We start from the raw sequence: 18,678 nt of genomic DNA on the forward strand, positions 1-18,678 counted from the left end.
TATACTACACATTCTTTTTCTTATGAGGGATTAGGGGTTGACAAAGCAGAGAAGACGAATCTCATATCCATTGACCTAGGACAGTTTACAGTTATTTGGATTTGGTTTCGAATGACCATCACAACTACTCGCATTAACACACTATTTTAAGTTGTGTTTCAATTAATGTAATGCAATTGGAAAATGCGTTGAAATAAGGGAAAAACTATAAAGTACCCCCTATAGGAGGATTGGTAAACAGCACATTTGTGATTTCATCTCCATTTTTTTTTTTTTTTTTTGGGGGGGGGGGTGGGGTTGGGAGGGGGAATTTCCGATTAGTAGCGTGTATTTTGGGCCTAGTGCCACTTTGGTTTCCAAACTTATGCTATAATTCAATACTCGAATTTTCAAAGTATGTCAATTTAGTACCTACTGTTAATCAACCGATAAATAGCACTTGAAAAGATATAAATGCTCTTCGAGCAACATCTAATTCTCTTTATCAACCATTTAAACATTGATAAAATGAAAGAGTCCTAAATCTCTGATTTCCTGTTCCTTTTATTCAATAATGTTGGGGTCACCAAAATGTCCACTTAGACGTGACTCCAACTTTCTTGAATATAAGAGGTAAGGATTTGGATTTTTTTTTTTTGTCAACGTTTGGATGGTTGATAAAAAGAATTAGATGGCACTTGAAGGACATTTGTGTCTTTTCAAATTTCACTTAATGGCTGATTAACGATGGGTACTGGATTGGCACGTTTTGAAAGTTTGGAAACTAAATTGTGGCATTTAGTACAAGGTACTAGTCGTAAATTTCCCCATTTTTTCCTTCATAAATTGATAACAATTGGAGAAAATTCCTGATTAGTACCCTGTAAATTAGGCCTAATGCCAATCTAGCACCCAACTTTAAAATAGTACCGGATCTTTTTGCAGCAATCCAATACCTAGGGTTAACTCATAGTCAGTTAGGACCATCTTGTAAGATCAGGTGCAGTGTACATAATATTCACACCATTTAACCCTTTTCCTTTCTTTTTACCCTATTAACCGACCATTCTTCATTCCAAACACGCCCAAGTGTTAAGCTTTCAATCAACTCCAACCATTTATTGACGAAGAAGGTGGTAAGCTTACCTCATTCCGTCCATTTCTCTTGAAATTGGGTTGAAGGATCAAGGAACGACATAGGAGAGGAGGAGAGTAGACTGACCGGCTGTTAATATTCATATCTCGTTGGAGTCAGACTACCCAGTAGTCCGGAGAACCACTCGTTGAGAGGGTCAGTTTTTCATTATTTAAATGTTGACACATTGTTCACCCAAGCCTGTGACTTGCCACGAACTCCGCACCACTGTTGCAAGGTTAGACACGCAAGGCTGTGATGAAATGTGTCGACTTTTAACCCTCTCTTCCTCTCCCTCTCATCATCCTCTCCCTTCCCGTTTGCAGTTCTAACAATAACAGTAGTCAGTTCTATCTTGGAATTCACACTTTCTGTGTATCAACCTCTACCTTGTTCTTTCTCAGAGAGTATCTGATCTTGCTTCTATACATAGAAGATGAGTAGTAATTTGGAAACTCGACCCCTCCTTGATGAGATCCGGGGTGCTTGTTCGATCTTGGCCATCCTCTTCTCAACTGTATTGCAGAGAGCTTTATCAAGGCAGCTGGGGTATTAATTTCCATCTCTCTCTCTCTCTCTCTCACAAGGGTACTGCATCTTTTTCAGATAGGAGCAGTTCAGGCATTCTCTGGGGAGGCATATTTCATCGCCATCGAAGGTACAATAGTTGATACTTGACTGTTGTATCTGCTTTAACAAAAGACTGCAGTTGTGAAGCTAAAAATGTGGGGATATTGGTCTTTGTTGTTCAAGAGCAGGGACAGATTCTAATGGTGCTCCGGTTATCACAGAGAGCAAGAAACAACGGTTGCCAGAGCTCAAAGGTAACTAATAAAAACAAGAAAATTTGCTTCAGCCTTCACCACAGCATCTGCATGCATCACGTACTCTTACATGGTTGTTGTTTGTATACATGCGTTGTGTGGTGGCCATTGTTGGTTTCTACTTGGATCTAATTGGGCGGGTGTAAATAGCTCCTTTTCCTTGGTTTTTCGTTGTTTTGCAGCAGAAACCAATAGAAGATCTCTGGAAGCAATGGTAAAGCTGAAATCCTGGTTAACGTTTTACTTTACCAATAGTCTAAATCTCATCCGATCGGATTTAATTTTTGTAAAATTTAACAAATTATTAAAAAGAAAAAAAAAACATAACCGTCTACTAAAGAAAAACAAAAAATATAAGCATTTTTTTCAATTATTTTTATCATATATACATGTTTTTTAATAAAAAATAAATAATATAAAAATTACAAAAATGTAATATAAACATATTTATAAATAAATAAAGGGTTTGCCCCTAATATCAATAAAAATAACAAATTTCATATAATAACCAGAATGAGAAAGCTTTTTTGAAAAAATATCAAATAAGGGCATTGGGTATCGTTGCTTGTCTTCCTCCTCTGTATTCGGGTGGCTTCTTTGTTAACGTTTGCCGTTGATAACTCTAAGTCGAGTGACGACCTCTTGGCCAGACCAGGACCTTCAATCCACCGGCCATGTGTGCCGTCAAGAGCGGAACAAAAGCAGGCTCCTCCAATCCAACTGATTTGAACTTGAACTGCTTCATCAGCAAATCCATCATGTACTTCATCTGAACAAAAGCCATCTCCTTCCCTAGGCACACCCTAGGTCTGGATTGAAACACTGGGAACTTGAGGCGCCGCTTGGACCCAAGATACAACATTCGTTTAATCTTCTAGATGGCGAATATGAGAGCAGATGCACGTCTGGCGCTTATCTCAGAGGCTATGTCGAAAGCTCCGGCCAGAACTTATACGGGAAGCAAAGAATCCAAGCAACTAGGATTGATTCCCAGCGACACCATGCACACTGTGTCAAAGGTGAACCTCCTTAACAAGTCCTGTAGGTCTACTACTTGGCCGGTTTTCATTGTAGACGCAAGTACCGGCGTCAAGCGATCTTTCACTACTTCCTCCAACGTCTTTCCGATGAACTCCTGTAGTGACTTGGTGCTGAACTCATGGCTTGCTAACTTATGTTGGGTGCGCTAGAGTTCCCCGTCCATGTTGAATATACCGCAGCCGAGCAAGTCTCCCAGGATGTCGGTGAAGGGTTCGCCGTGACGACTGTCCGTCTTGCACCAAAACGGCGTACCATGATTGTCTGCGTCGGGGACTCTGCAAGGAGGTCCGTGGACCAGTCTAACAGATGGCAATGGTTCTTGTAGAAGGAGATAAGCACCCAATTAGAGGGTAGGTTGGTAGGTCATCGCCGGAGGACTTTCATAGTACCCAATGAATACCAAAGTAGAGGAAGACGAGTAACAGTGCCCACTGCCCTTATTTGATATTTTCCCAAAAAACTATCTCGTTTTGATTATTATATAAAAATATTACTTTTTATTGATATTAAGGGCAAAAAGTTGCCCTTATCTACTAGGGTGTGACCAGAATTCCATTTGATATTTAATCAGATCCTATTGTCGAAATAAGATTGGATTCCAATTTGGATCAGATGATGATGATCCAAACTATTTGCACCCCTAACAACCACCACCCATCTCTTGCATTTTAATTTTAATTTCACCACATGTACTAGGAGTGCAACTCAAGTTGGCCCAAATTAACAGTTTAGACTGTATCAGATTCATTAAAATTTTGATAAAATCCCAACCCTAACCTGTTAAATTGCACCCCTAATATTTACATACAAAGTACAAAGTTTTTCACTTTACATATTTATATTTATACTCCTTTCAAACTGAGCCCAAGAACTTACACCAAATAAAAAAAAACACTGAAACAGTCCACATAATGGTTTGTGTCCATTGTGAATGAATAGCACAGTTCATGATTTTTACAGTTTATGCAACAGTTAACTGGTTAAAAGCATTGAAACAGTCCAAATTAAGAAACACTGACCTTTCCCTCTCTCTCTCTCTCTGATCACCAGCAAGATACTGTTTCACTACCATAATAATTGAATCACTTCCATTACATCACAAATATGTAAAAGGGAGCCAGAAGAGCCAAAAAGAGCCAAAAAGTGTGGTTCTCTTACAAAAACCAAATTAAATAACACAAAAGTTGAAGATATTTCTTTACTAAATGAAGTATATCACCTTTGAATGTCAATTACACCCTTTATTTTTTGGTAAAGAACTACACTCTAGTTAATTTATAATACTCAGTTATAATCTTAATAAAAATGACAGTAAAATAGTAAACTGTTAGATGTTGATAAAATAAAGTGTTTTTTAATCAAGATTATATATATATATATATATACTATTGGTTCGGCCTTAATTGGTTCAAATAATAAGAACCAATCCCAATCCACTTATTTATTAATCAGGACACAAACCATATAACCAAAATCGACATAATTGGTTTTGTTGATTTATCTTTATCGGATACATCCAACCAATTGACAGCTCTACTTTGGGGAGTAAGAGTTTTTTGTTTTTTTTTTCCCAAAATCAAAGATTATACATTAAACAAAAAATAAAATAAAATAAAGAAGCAACAACCAGTCCCACGTAAAAAAGACAACCTACCAAAACATGAAATTTTTGGGCCTCATTGGGCTCCACAACAACAGGGTAGCCCATCCCCTAATACCCGTAGCCCCCGGTCCCCCACCCCCAACGGCCCAACCCGGGGGAAGGCGGGAATCGATCCAAGTCAAATACCTTACTAACTTGCCAGTTGGCAGTTGGCACCTTCTGGTCATTATTCATTAACTTGTTTATGATATCGCGATCCAAATCAAATACCTTACTAACTTGCCAGTTGGCAATTGGCACCCTCTGATCATTAGCTTGTTTGTGATATCGCCATAGACATATCCATTGAGATGTTGATGAATGATGATAGTCAATTATCTATCTAATATATGCAAAATGTCGTCGCAAAATATTTATCCGATGCCCCAACTCGTCGACTCATGCCTTCTCTCTCCGGTGTAAAGTTGTAAACTTGACAGGGGTCTCCTCTCTTCTGCACATAACTCTCAGATCAATGAATAGGTTCTTCAACATTCTTTTATTTTTTATTATTTATTAATTTCTTTTGCTGCTAGTGCAGTGCTAGTGCCAGATCCCCTATCCCTTACTCTCTCCCCCATGGAAATCACTGCAATATAAATTAAAACTATAGTTGCTTCTGTTTTAATTTTCGCGCCATGATTGCTCTTCGGCATTCATTTCTACAAACTTCAGATCCTCTGCGACCCAGAAGCCTTACTCCTTTACCTTCAAACGCTGATGTCCTCTAAGAAAATGTTAGTCTTGCTATGGTTATGAAGCGAATCTTAGCGACATGCCTTCGCCTTCCAAGTCGTTTTATCTCCGCCCAACGGGGCTCTTTTATGCTCGGAGATCCTCGATTTTGGTCTTCTGCCTTCTTATTGGAGTCACTGGCTTTGCTTTTGGATTGGTCGCCATTCTGAAGCCCACTTCTGGGTATAAATGTAGGAATGGTGAAGCTAGATCTGTTTCTGTTGTTTGGGAGAGAAGGAACGATGTTGGCGATCAGAACCATGTTGATTCTGATGGAGATCAGAAGAGATATAAGGTGATGGGGTTTGTGGGAATTCAGACTGGTTTTGGATCCGTTGGAAGGCGAAGGTCGTTGAGGAAGACTTGGATGCCTGCTGATAAGCAAGGGCTTAAACGGTAACTCCTTAAGCTATACCTAGTAAATTTTGATTTCTTTGTTAAGATATGAGAATGCTTGTTCTCTTGTTTTGATTTACTCCATAATTGAATTGAGAAAGTAGAAATTTTGCAAGAAGTCGTTCCAATTCTCGGGAGAAGGAGGACATAGCCAAGTAGTAATCACAGGGTATCTACAGCTGATGAAAGTCCTGCTATCTTCTGAATACATTTTATGTGGAGAACTTGTTAGCATTAGTCGCTCAGGAATTAGTTCTCTTGAGTTCTGTAACTGGTGTGATTTGCTCTAGTTTATACAAAATTTTTTTATTATTATTAGAAAGACGTATGATCTCAAGAAAATTGTAGCTATAGTCTAATAATTTCTTTTCTTGTTTTCTCCCTTTTGAATTGTACCAATTCTTTGCAGTTTGGAAGAATCTACTGGATTGGCCTTTCGTTTTGTCATAGGGAGAACAAATGATCAATCAAAGATGTCTGAGCTCAGAAAAGAGGTCGCAGAGTATGATGATTTCATGCTCTTAGATATTGAGGAGAAATACAGCAAGCTTCCTTACAAAACGTTCGTATCAAAAATAGATTAAATAAACTAAGTTCGTTATGTTTTTCCCCTTTCCTTCCTTATTTTTGGCACACAACTCATATATAGTATCTCTGGTACAGGTTAGCTTTCTTTAAAGCTGCTTATGCACTTTTTGACTCTGAATTCTATGTTAAAGCTGATGATGATATATATTTGAGACCAGGTGGCATGCTTGGAAGCTTACTTTATCTTATTGTCATCATGTTCTCCATTCTCTCCAGCATTTGTAAATTCATGGCCTGATGTCTTTGATAACCAGATCGCCTTTCACTACTCTTGGCAAAGGAGCGTTCTCACCCTCAGACTTACCTTGGTTGCATGAAGAAGGGCCCAGTATTCACTGACCCCAACCTCAAATGGTTTGTTGTACTGTTATACTTCTTTAAAGTAAAAAAAAAAGAAAAAAAAGAAAAAAAAAAAAGAAAACTGTGACTTTTGATCAGTTAGACAGTTACATTTAAAAATCCCTGGTTTTTGTGCTTTTAGTCCTTTTAACAATGTAATGTTTGGATCATTTGCGTTTTTGCAGGTATGAGCCTCTATCTTATTTGCTAGGAAAGGAGTACTTTCTCCATGCTTATGGTCCTATATATGCTCTTTCTGCAGATGTGGTAGCAAGCTTATCTGCTTTAAGAAATAACAGGCAAGGGTCTTCTTCAATGCATTGGAACATTATTTGTAATCATTTTTCCTTTTATCTATTCCCTTATTCTTGAAAACAAATATTGCTACATTTATTTGTGGTTGTCATATGTGGCATTTCTTTATCAAATTCAATTAACATATTATGTACTTGATTTTTGTTATGAAAAAAAAAATCCACTGCATTTTCACTCTATTAATAATTTGGTTTTTTGTTAAACCTTGATAAGGTTTTTGTGAATTATGGATATTGTTATCGTGGATGATATAATACATCCTACAATAGGGTTAAATCCTTTCAGTACTGTTATCACACTTACGTCTTATTCCTACAAGGACTTTAGATACTAAAGCTTGGATTCAAACAGAAAAGTATGTATTTAGAAATTTTTTTACCAAGTTTTCTCTCTGGGAGTTGCAATTGCATGAATTGAATCATGTGGATTGCCTCAACTAGTGCCCTTTACTTGAAAATTACAGATTTCTACTATAGACATAAAAAAGAATGGTAACAGGGCACTGTAGATAGAAAATGTTCATAGGCCTAATAATCAATTCATTTTTAGTTCCATTATAGGAAGAGAGTTCTTCAATGCCAATCAAAGAAGTGAGTTCATTTCCCAGATTTTTGGCCATCATGTGCATTATTGTGGTTTGTAAATCTAGTATATTCTGAGGAAGCAAATCCAAATGTATAGCTTAGTTCACAGTTGGTATGACTATTTTATAACTTCAATTTTCCATCTATTCTGAGTTTCTGACAGAACCTATTACTATTAAGAGCTATGAGTGTAGTTATATTGCTCCTATGCTAACTAGCAGGTTTGAGACTATCTATTTATCTTGTATCCTATAAGTTTCTCATGGCAAGACAAACAAAAAAACATGTGTCTTTTATTTATCCCTTTATAACTTAAAATATCATTTTAAGTTATTACATTAGTATATGGAGCGTAGTGAAGTCCTGTTTATATGCTTTTGCTATTCCTGAAGGTTTTTTATATAACTTGTACTGTTTCTCTTCCTTCTCTTTCCTTTCTCGTTAAAATTTCTTCAATTATTGATAAAAAATCCTCTTTTGACACTATATGTCTGTAACTCTGTATCCATTTTAATCTTTCATTACTTCATTAATTTTTCTACAATTTGAGTTGATTTTTGTTTAAATAGATGGGGTAATGTGAGGATTAAATTCCTGAGACAAAGATAAACATTTAATTCATGATGCCTTGTGTCATGCCTTTGCAATTTTGAACAGTATTACGCAACCTGTGTCTATGAAATAGTAAATCTTTAGTATTAATTCCAACGTTGTAGAAGTTGTGTATATTTTCATTTTTCTAATTGTAAAAGTACATCCTCCTGAATGAAAATGCTAAGTTATTGTCCATTTTCATTTCCTCTTTTCAGTAAACATCAGAACATTGAGGAGCAAATTCATAGTAAATATTTTATACAATTATATTCTAGAAAGGTAAGCTGTTTCTTCAGCATACCATTCCCTCATGTCTTGCTGAATACAAGTTCACAAATGAACTACAATGGAAACTCTTGACTTTTGGGAATATATGCATGGCCAATGTTGTATCGTGTTGAGAACTGCAAAGTCCATATTATTGCCATGAATTTAGTCTACAGATCCGGAAGAGAAAAACAGTGGCAGGCCATACTTGTATATCCCTATCTGTATTTTCAGTAATAGTGATGGGTCAACTGGGAGTTCTGGCTCAAGTAGAAAATGGAGCCTAACAAACTGGAAACACAGAAAAAAAAAAGTATAAATGGACAATAGGTGAGTTGACTGTTGGTCAAAATTTGATCTCTAGTTCTCTGGGTAAAACATCTCTTGAAAAGAAATGATTAAGTTTCTGACCTGCATGCAATATCTTATATCGTTTTATATCTCTACCTTCTATGAACTAGTGCATTTTGTTTGTGGAATTACAGTTTCCGAATGTTCAGCAATGAGGATGTTACAATTGGTGCATGGATGCTTGCAATGAATGTCAACCATGAGCACAATCAAGCATTATGTGAAACAAAATGCACACTATCATCCATTGCTGTGTGGGATATTCCCACATGTTCAGGTTGGTGTTTATGATAATTCTGTTTCTCAGAGGTTGAGATCTCTTAGGGGTTATTTGATAACAGCTGAAGTGGCTGAACTAAATGACATTTGCTTTGTTTTAGTGCTAAAAGACAAAGCAACAAGTTATTCGGTCCAACTCTTAGAGTTAGGGGTGTAAAAGGAGTGAATTCAAAGCGGATCAAATTATATTTGAATACAAATCTGATTGGGGAAGTGGTGATTCAAATTCAACCAATTAACTCAAATCTCTGAATCTGAATTGGATTTGATCGAATTGCTTTTCCATCATACCCCTTATCATATAAAGAAATAACTTGTAATATATTTCTTTTAGAGAAAATAAAGGGTAATTGGATAGATTCATATATGTATATTAATGCTGAATTTGATTTGGATATTTATTGGATTGAATTAGGCTATATCTTAATTTGACGGATAACCATATTTGAACTATTCCAAATTTGACACAATTATGGCAAACCTCAAATATGAAATTAAACTTGTGGATACCACTTATGCCTCAATTTAGAGTGGTTTACTTGTCTTAATTATTTATGCCAAATGACTTGCTGAACCCATGATGGGGTAGTTAGTGGATCGGTAGGCAAAGATGACTATAAAACTCAGTTGTGGAGGTTCAGGATACAACTATACAGAAATTACCTACTTGGCAAGTGTCTCCTCCAGATTCCTCAATCTGTCCAGTTGATTCCACCAGTTTGGCCACTTAAGAGATCATAAATCATAGAGAAATCTAGAATAGAATAAAAAGTTCTCATGGAGATCATTTTATAATCTGATACAGATTAAATCATTTCCAAATATCTAGTTCGGATATCTGCATAAACTATCTAAATGAACTGAATGTGTTGTCAAGTAGGTGTTTGGCATCGGTGCTGGGAACTTCGCACCATTTTCTTATAAAAACGGTGCTGGGCATATGGAGTTGTAAGCACTTAATTTTTGTTTGGAACCGGTGCTGCCACATAGGCGTTTTCTGAGAAAACAGCACTGATGGTTTTGTTTGGTACCAGTGCTGGCAGCAATGTTTTCAATATTGATATATATTATCCAACATCCAAAATGATGCCACATAATTGCACCACTGGCAGCAGCGCGCCGTTTTTTTCAGTAGACATTGAATTTGGCGTTGCTTCAGACCACACTTACCCGATTTCAAAGGCGTGGTCTGGAGTAACATTTTTTCTGGAAAAACGGTACCAAACAAGAGGGCACTGTTTGAAGCACCGCTTTCTCTGGTGTGGTGGCTACATGGTGCCGTTATCTCAGAAAACGGCATCGATGCCAAACATCACTTAAGTGAAGAGTGTTAACAAGGATGCTTTTAGCAGGAATCCTTTTTTATTTTTTACTGCCTGATGGGATTAATTGAGCATAATTATAGTTCATTTCATTCATACTTGGACAGTCACCAGTCTTTTAACAGCATTTTTATCATACAGGGCTCTGCAATCCAGAAAAGAAGTTACTAGAACTTCATGAAATGGCGAGCTGCTCAAAAAGTCCAACGCTAGATTCCAACAAGTAGCCTCTTTACTCCTACTACTGGTAAAACTAGAGCAGATTATTCTGCAAACTGCAGAATCACTTGATTTACCTTTATACATGATTTGCTACATCGAAATTGCAAGTTCTAGCTTTATGTTTACTTCATTTTTCTCTTTTTATTTATTTTTTGGGGAGTGGGGATGGGAGGAAGGCTGATGAAATTGACTGAAAATGCAGCATTTTACAGCATAATGATAGCCTCTTCTTCGAGCTGTGGAATTCTTAAGAATATGAAGACTTGGAAATGTCTGATGAAACATGTGTATCATACCCATCTACATGCTTATTGGAGAAAACATTGCTGCTTACTCCTATGTTCTTGCAATCTAGAGAAATGATGCAAACTGCAAAGTGCATGGATTAATAGGCTGTTGGCAAAAGGGATGGTACTACACACTTTTGGCTGCATAACTGGGTATTGGGAATTGGGTTGCCTCTCTGCTAACCAGTCAATCCGGATTTAGGTCTAAGAACTAATCTATATATAGAACAAAGAGGCACAGAATACATTGGCCCAGCCACCAGAAATTGATTGACGAGAGTTTTATCATCTATGGTGATTCGGGCACTAAGCCACTAAGAACATGGAACACTCAGTATTATCATAAAACTCAAATCACATTTTGTGGCTTTTCATTGGGAGGACCATGTTCACTGTTCAGTAACACATGGATGTTGCTAAACATATGTTAAGAGAGTAGAATTTTGTGCATTTAAAATCAAATTAATGGTGTTAATGCAACTCACCAATTCATCAATTTTGTTTCAGTAATATCACAAATTATCATCTTCCACAAAATTCCAAAAATAGAATAAAAGAAGCTAGTAGTAATGTAGTATCTAGAGTACCAGAAAAGGAAGCCTAAATCTAGAACGAAGCTGAATATTATTAGAAGGGAACTGAATTTGGTGGTGTTGGGCAGATCGAGCCAAGAAAATGGTTCCCTGTGGGCCATTCGAGAGAGTGAACATGCTGCCTCTTTGACACCATAATCCCATTTCTTAAAATTAGTTGTTTTTGGTCTGAAAGAAAAGTAGGGAAACCTATACAAATCATACACAGCCTAAATTGCCCGACTGGGTAATAGCTTCAAGCTCTATTACTCTCCTGAATGATCTGTGAAACCTCGGTTCTGTTTCCCACGGATTGGACAGCGATGATCAGGTATATAATATTCAGAGTTCGGCTTCAGTCAGGGCAAATCTGTACCCACATCATTTTAATAGTCTTTTGCAACTTTGCAATGGGAATATCTCCCTATAAAATAAAGCACACAAGTACAGAGATTCTCAAAGCAAGGCACTGAAGCTGCCCGAATAGGCTTTGCCATGACTGAAGCCGAACTCTAATATTCAGGGGCTCAAATTAAATAAAGCTTGTCCAATCTTTTCAAATTGCTAGGCGTAATCGAAATTTTGAATTTTGAGGACAGAACGAGGTTAGCACTTAACCGGAGATCCAGAACAGAGCATAAGCGACACCATTGCATCCCCATTTCTCCCCAACCTTAAACAGGAACGCAACACCACATTATGTAAAAAAAATAATAATTTCAACACAATAATTGATGCTCTTGTTTTTTTTTTTTTCTTTTTGCAAAAAAGAAAGAAGCAGCCTGCATTAAGAAATAGAAAACTGTACAGAGGTTCTGAAGACAAGAGACATTAGTCTATAATTTTGGCCAGTGTAGCCGTTCAATCCAATGTTTGGCCTTCAAGCCATTCTACAAAAAATTAACTAGTTGGAGAGAGTCGCAAAATATCTTGATGCTTTGATACCCAATCTTGTGGCTGCTTCTAAACCTTCGATCAAGGCTTGCATTTCAGCTTCATAACTGTTTGACGGCCTAACCTGAGTTTCCTCCTGCAGCAATGGTTCCTTCATTGAGAATTTTGATAATGAAACTTCTTTCTGTACGTCCTGTCGTCCTGAAGTCAAGTCATAAGACCCATCAATGATTAGTTGAAATTTTCCATTGTCATGCCTATAATTGATTATGATATTGGGCTGAGATTCTGTTGAGAGTTGTTGATAATATATTTTGGCTTTATTTATGATGTCTGATGGGTTGGGGTGCAAGTTATGAAATATAACCTTGTTTCGGAGATCGGATCTGCTCCTCACACGGGCGCCTCACAGGCATATCCCACCGTGCATTGGAAACATTTCCCGTGAATAATAACTTATAAGTGCGGGAGATGTTCTCAATGCATGGTAGGATGTGCGTGTGAGGTCGGTGTGAGGCACCCTGTGTGAGGAACAGATCCGGTCTCCTTGTTTGTTGTGCAGGTAGACTTATAAAGCCACTCCTGTAAGAAGCATCGGCTTCACCAGTGTGTCACTTATAGGTAATCCCATGTGTGGTTCGAACCAAATTGCTCTTGAAAAGGGGCATAGAAAGAACAGATGGTGGACTGATTCTGCATTTTGTTTATAGAATATACATAAAAGACTAGAAGTATAAAACATCTTTACTCAGCCACTTTGGGCATTTCTCCTTGTAAGAAGCCCATACCAGAGAATCTTCCAAGTTAGTAATTGGCATCGGTATGGGATTTTTTCCATAGACTTGACCATTTAAAATGAGAGGTAGATGGGGATGGATTAGTAGCCGAGAAAGTTTTATAGGCTGATTTAAAAGTATAACCACTATTATTCTTTTCCAAAATCAGCTGATCCTTCTCAAGGCTCCTGTTTGGTGTAATGTTTACAATCTGATTTAGTGTAGTTTGGTCCAACAGATTTTGTAGTAGACTCCTTTTCCAAGATGTATCAGACAGCAAACAAACTTGCCAGCGATATATTATTATAATGAAAAGGGGCTGACTGAATCAAATGCGGAACACCCTCTGATGTTGATGGAACCAGGGGTCGTGGAATGCTGAAGGTCTGAAACTAAAGATCAATCTTTTATTTAGTTATGATATAAACAGAACCGTTAACGAAAGCATCTGACACCACAAATAGCGACAACTGACGAGTTCTACACCAAAGCCGAGAAAAAAAAATACACAAGAACCATCCATCTCCAAATATGTGAAGAGAACGAGCCTTTACAAGCTTAGGAATTAAAAATATGCTTTCGTTATATAATAGAGTGATAATAGATGGAGCAAAAATATCTTTTAATTGAACCCTCAAGTTCACATAACTCACCGGAAAGCATTACAACTTACAGAGCACTCACTAAAAGAAAGGAGAGATACAAATAGACACACTCGCTTCTCCACCCAACAAAGCATCTCGGAACAAAAGGAATGTTTCTGGTAGTTCATCTCAAGTTCAGTTGCCAGATTGGCGCAGCTCTGGCCGAACGAAATCCGCATCAGGGGGCACCGATATGTCAACAGTAGGCCTTAGCTGTGCACATACTTCAATAGCTCCGTGCACAGGGTCAGACAGGAAGTTGCTAATCAGGTCCTGGTTGACTGGAGTTCCCTTGTCCACAGCCACTAAAGCCTGTTGGGTGAGAATATAATCAAAGCGTGGGGCCCATTTCCTAGATCCCAATCTTGCAGTTGTGGAGCAGTTGTCAACCATGAATGCAACTCCTCGTGCATGCATGAAGGGGTTCAAAGAATCAACTGATTCAATCACACTTTCATTGATGATCTCTGAGTAGGAGTGACCCTTCTTCCTCAACACCTCAATCTGGTGTTTGTAGCATATAATAAACAAAAATGTCAACTTAAACACACATTTTGGTATGGATCATTCTACCACAGTAAGTGGGGGGATCCCTTACCTGAGCCATCATTAATGCTACATAGACACCAGCCGTGAAAGGATGCAACGGACCAAAGTCACCTTCTGGCCTTGTCGACCGGACTCGCTCACCAACTTTCCACATCCGTGTCTGATCAATCTTACCCATTGGGAATGCTGGAAGACCCTCCTTTTCCTGTTAAGATGGGTACAATCTGAATCACTTCCCAACCCAGCTTATTTCATTTGGCACTAAATCAAAGGATCATAAAGCTTGAAGGTGATACAAGATATAATTAACTTGATCAAGTCATCACATTTTAAGAAATTAAAACATTAAAAGGATAAATTACATGGTGGGAACGGATGAAGTAATGAACATACATAAAAGCGACGCCCAGCCAAGACAACACTCCGTATCTCACTCCCACTGGCCACATCCTCATAGCACTCATACAGGATATCCATACAAGGATAATATGAAGCACTATACGCAGCCTCAAATTCCTTTTTGCCATCCTCTGACAAAGCATTGTAGACAGCCAGCATGCCCTACCAAAATGAAAACAAAAAGGAAGTTCCGTTTAGGGAAAAAAAATATAAAAAAAGAGTGGGACTGGTAACTGGAATATGCAATTCTAAAACAACCTTCGTGGAGATGGTCTTTGAAATAATTCCTGTGATGCACTCAACAGTGTTGTTGTAAGCGAGATCTTCTTTCATACCATTCTCAGTGTACCTTCTAAACAAGGATTCCACGATGCCATGAACAGCACCAAGTAAAATGCCTACATATCAGAGTTAGAAGATTTAATAATACTCAGTTACTCACTGAAACAAGATAATAAATACTGTTAATAAGACCATGATCAAAATGTCTGTGCCATTAAGATAGTGCTGGACTCACCACGCTCCCCAAAAATGTCACTCTTGTATTCCTGTTCTAATGTAGTTGCAAACGTAAATGGTGAGCCAAGGGCAACTGACCACCCAAGGGCAACATCCGTGGCTCTACCGTCGACATCCTGAACAGGGAAATGTTAAAATACTCTACATTGAAAGTCCAAATCTCTTCAACAAAGATTTGGTTCCCCAAATTTCATCTGATAGAGAGTTTACCATAACTTTTTCTTTGAAGCATAAAATGGACAGTAGTAGACGAATACCTGGTGTACAGCAAAGCTAGAATTGATTCCAGCGCCATTTATCTCTTTGCCTTGGACATAGAGTCTCCTTACAGAGGGTCCCATTCCCTTTGGGCATACAGCAATAACACTGATGTTCTTAGGGAAATCAAGCCCTAATGACTGCAAATGTCCAAGAAGAAATCCATGGGAAAGGCCAAGAATGCTGTTTGGCTTCATGTGGGAGAATATCTTCTCAAAATTATCTGCCTGCAACCAAAGGACGCAGTCATGTAACAACCATAAGCAATAAAAGTTGTTCAGAGGTCAAGCTTCAAAATATGTAGGTACAACACATACAACTAAATATGAAGGCAGACACACATATATATACATCTGCTATATGTTAAAAACATATAGAGGCCTATTTTAACATAATATAAGTAACTAAGTTTTACATGTGTGTAAATATAAATATGTATAGTTTTCATTTTTAATTTTCAAAACTTGGGAAATCCAAACAGTCTGCCGGACTGCCACAATGCCATGGATTACTCATATGGAATGCTTTATAGAATGTTTAACCAATGATGGTAAATGAGTAAATTGACAAGTCGTTATTTTGTTTTTGTTTTCTCTTCGGTTTTCTTTTCTTTATAAAGAGAAAAGCTTCCACCTTAGAAGGAAAAGTATAAAACAAAATCTAGAATCAATTACAATGCTCTTAATCAAGATAATGTGGCTTCTTATTTGGGAGCATTGGTGGTGTAGAATTTGCTAACCTGTGCTGCATCAGAAATCAATAATAACACAAGATCACTTTCAGAAATGGTTTCCCATATATCACCTAAGGTACCACTCTCTTCAGTAAAACCTGCCGCACGGGCCTCCTCAAAAGAACGTGAGCCCTTTCGTAGTCCAATCTGTGAAAATAACAACATAACTAAGTTTCAAGAATGGCATTGATCCAATAAAAAATGCTAATGCAAGAAATTTTTTAGAACAAACAGATAAACTACCTTGACCACAATATTGGACTTTGCTACTGCAAGAGAATCCCTCAAGTTCTGAGCTTGGGCAGGACCCTACATGGAATATAAAGGAACAATAATTGATTATTATGTCTGCAAAAGTTAATGAATAGCTCCTAAATGGAAAACTACAGAAAAGAAAACATGGATCAACAATCAAATACTGCAAAAAAGAGGCAAGGTAATATATGTTGAAGTGCAGCACAAGTAGTTGGTAAAACGGATGAATGCTCTGACACAGGCATAAAGTTAATCAGCAGTCAATAGAAAGAATAATTTCTCTATACAGCTATTACACAGTATCTTGCCAAAAGAAGGACAAGTACAAAGCAGAAAGGAGATGAGTTCAGACATATTAATGAATAATATTATACCCAAAAGAACAATCACTACAGTACAAGCCAGGCTACAATTAGATCACTACATACATAGATAGTCTTTCCATTTGGAACCGCAAAACGTATCACCTCAGAAACATTATGAAATATCAATATAATTATAGCCAAAAGAAGGAAAAGGAACCAAAGGAACATCACCAATAACAAGCACAAACACGAACTTCTTTTATACAAGAATCAAGAAAACAAAATTCACCTGAGACCCCCATCCAATGACGCCAATCTGCTTAATCCCTTTGAAGGCATCTGGCAGCAAAGGGAACAAATCTCTCCCACCTCTCACAATATACTGCAATAACCAACGACAAATATAAATACAAAGATCCTAATTGAAGGTGGGAAAAGCTAAGAGAAACATAAACAGGAAAAATGAGTGGCTTTACCTCGTCATGACCAGCAAGAGAGATTTTTTCCTTCTTAAACACAGCGGTTTCGAAATCGAGCGAGATCGTGGGCTTCATTGCAGGTGCGGAAACCATGCAAGCTCCAAGAGCAGAACCCCGGGTCGAAGTGGCAATGCTCGTCAAGACACGAGAAAGAAGAGGTTTCACGGTTTTAGAAGAGGATGAGAGAAAGCCCAGCCTCAAACCTAGGGTTTTGGCAACTGGTTTTAGGGTTTTAGATGAAGAAGAAGAAGCAGCAGCAGCAGAAGATACAGATGGGGAGAAGGAAGCGGCCGCCATTTGTGACTAATCCAAACCTCGCACAACACAAGTGATCGAAGTAGCAGCTTTGTAGTTTATATAGGTAGAAGCGGGGAAACTAGTATATCTCCTCAGTCCTCTCTGCCTCTTGACAGAATACTATTTTGTATTTTCCCTAACAAAATCCCTCTGAATCTATTTTATACACAGATGCGCAGTGCGCATCCCCACGTCTCTTACAGTCTTACCTTCTTCCAATGGCGAACCTGCTCGTGGCCTCATCACTCATGAGAGATGACACAAAAGATAAGGGGCCATGACCTCAAGTGTGGTTTATAGGAAAAGACAACCCAACACTTAAAACATGATATTTGACTGGACCTGGCATTGGTTGGGTGGGTCTAGGTGGCCACGAGCTAAGCTATTCACCAGTTCGGTTCGTGAAAAATTGGTTTTGTTTGGTTTTAATCGAGTTTTGAGTCGATCTTGAATATATATATATATATATAATAAAATTATAAAAAATAATATATATAATAAATGTATTATAATTCTTAATTTTTTAAATATTAAATAAAAAAAATTATAAATAAATTTTTTTAATTTTTACAAAACATTTTTTTTTGAAATTGAGCTTGAACTTATAAGTTTTTTACTCGAGCCAAGCTCAAGCTCAATGTTCTAGCTCGAACCGAGCTCGAGCCTAGTACAATAGTGGCGAGCTGAGCTTGAGCCTCATACTATTTGGCTCGACTCAATTCGAATCCACCCTTAGGTGGGTCAGGTTCGGGTTGGGTCATGATACTTTGGTTTGATTCGGGTTGGGATGTCAAATTTTAGCCCTAACCCTAAATGTTCAGATTAGGGTTGACCCATAAATCAATTCAAGTCATCCCAAAAAATAATTGAAATTTAAAAATACATGAAAATGCCCAAATTAAAGGAATTAACCTTAAATTTTCAAAAATAAAATAAAAAACTTGAACATTTAACCATTCAAAGAGTAAACAATAAAGAATAAAGACTAAATAAAAAAAATTAAAGAATGAAAGCTTACAACAATACATAAATAGTCCCAATTAGACTTGAGAATCGAGTCTGGGGATTGACCCATGACCCAACCCAACCCATTTTTTC

At 37.5% G+C, this 18,678-nt stretch overlaps 2 protein-coding genes and 1 pseudogene across 4 annotated transcripts; 1 reads left to right on the forward strand and 2 right to left on the reverse strand.

Moving 5' to 3' along the window:
• Positions 1–2,265: 2,265 nt before the first annotated feature.
• LOC148803470 (cytochrome P450 94B3 pseudogene) lies at positions 2,266–4,687 on the reverse strand (annotated as a pseudogene).
• Positions 4,688–4,892: 205 nt separating this feature from the next.
• Positions 4,893–11,018, forward strand: LOC104605689 (putative beta-1,3-galactosyltransferase 14). 3 transcript variants are annotated; one of them, XR_016069567.1, is made up of 9 exons: positions 4,893–5,752; positions 6,162–6,314; positions 6,416–6,498; positions 6,595–6,694; positions 6,865–6,978; positions 8,388–8,451; positions 8,925–9,067; positions 10,533–10,638; positions 10,816–11,018. XR_016069567.1 is itself a non-coding variant. In XM_010270540.3 (9 exons), the coding sequence occupies exons 2-8, from the start codon at positions 5,397–5,399 to the stop codon at positions 10,616–10,618; spliced, it is 1,035 nt and encodes a 344-aa protein (XP_010268842.1). In that variant the 5' UTR covers positions 4,907–5,104; positions 5,297–5,396; the 3' UTR covers positions 10,619–10,638; positions 10,816–11,018. The 3 variants fall into 3 exon arrangements, 2 of the variants coding, with proteins under 2 accessions (XP_010268842.1, XP_010268841.1); XM_010270540.3 differs by lacking the exon at positions 8,388–8,451 and having other exon boundaries at positions 4,907–5,104; positions 5,297–5,752; XM_010270539.3 differs by lacking the exon at positions 8,388–8,451 and having other exon boundaries at positions 4,907–5,752.
• A 2,673-nt stretch (positions 11,019–13,691) lies between these two features.
• Positions 13,692–17,844, reverse strand: LOC104605687 (ketol-acid reductoisomerase, chloroplastic-like). Its single transcript, XM_010270538.3, has 10 exons — positions 17,281–17,844; positions 17,094–17,186; positions 16,488–16,553; positions 16,251–16,391; positions 15,511–15,738; positions 15,252–15,369; positions 14,993–15,132; positions 14,729–14,896; positions 14,385–14,540; positions 13,692–14,290 (listed from the first exon to the last, which is right to left on the reverse strand). Exons 1-10 carry the CDS (start codon positions 17,578–17,580, stop codon positions 13,922–13,924), a joined length of 1,779 nt encoding a protein of 592 aa, XP_010268840.1. The 5' UTR covers positions 17,581–17,844; the 3' UTR covers positions 13,692–13,921.
• Positions 17,845–18,678: the final 834 nt, after the last annotated feature.

The sequence above is a fragment of the Nelumbo nucifera genome, chromosome 1 (assembly GCF_055504915.1).
Source record: "Nelumbo nucifera cultivar China Antique chromosome 1, China Antique-T2T, whole genome shotgun sequence".
Lineage (NCBI taxonomy): Eukaryota > Viridiplantae > Streptophyta > Magnoliopsida > Proteales > Nelumbonaceae > Nelumbo > Nelumbo nucifera.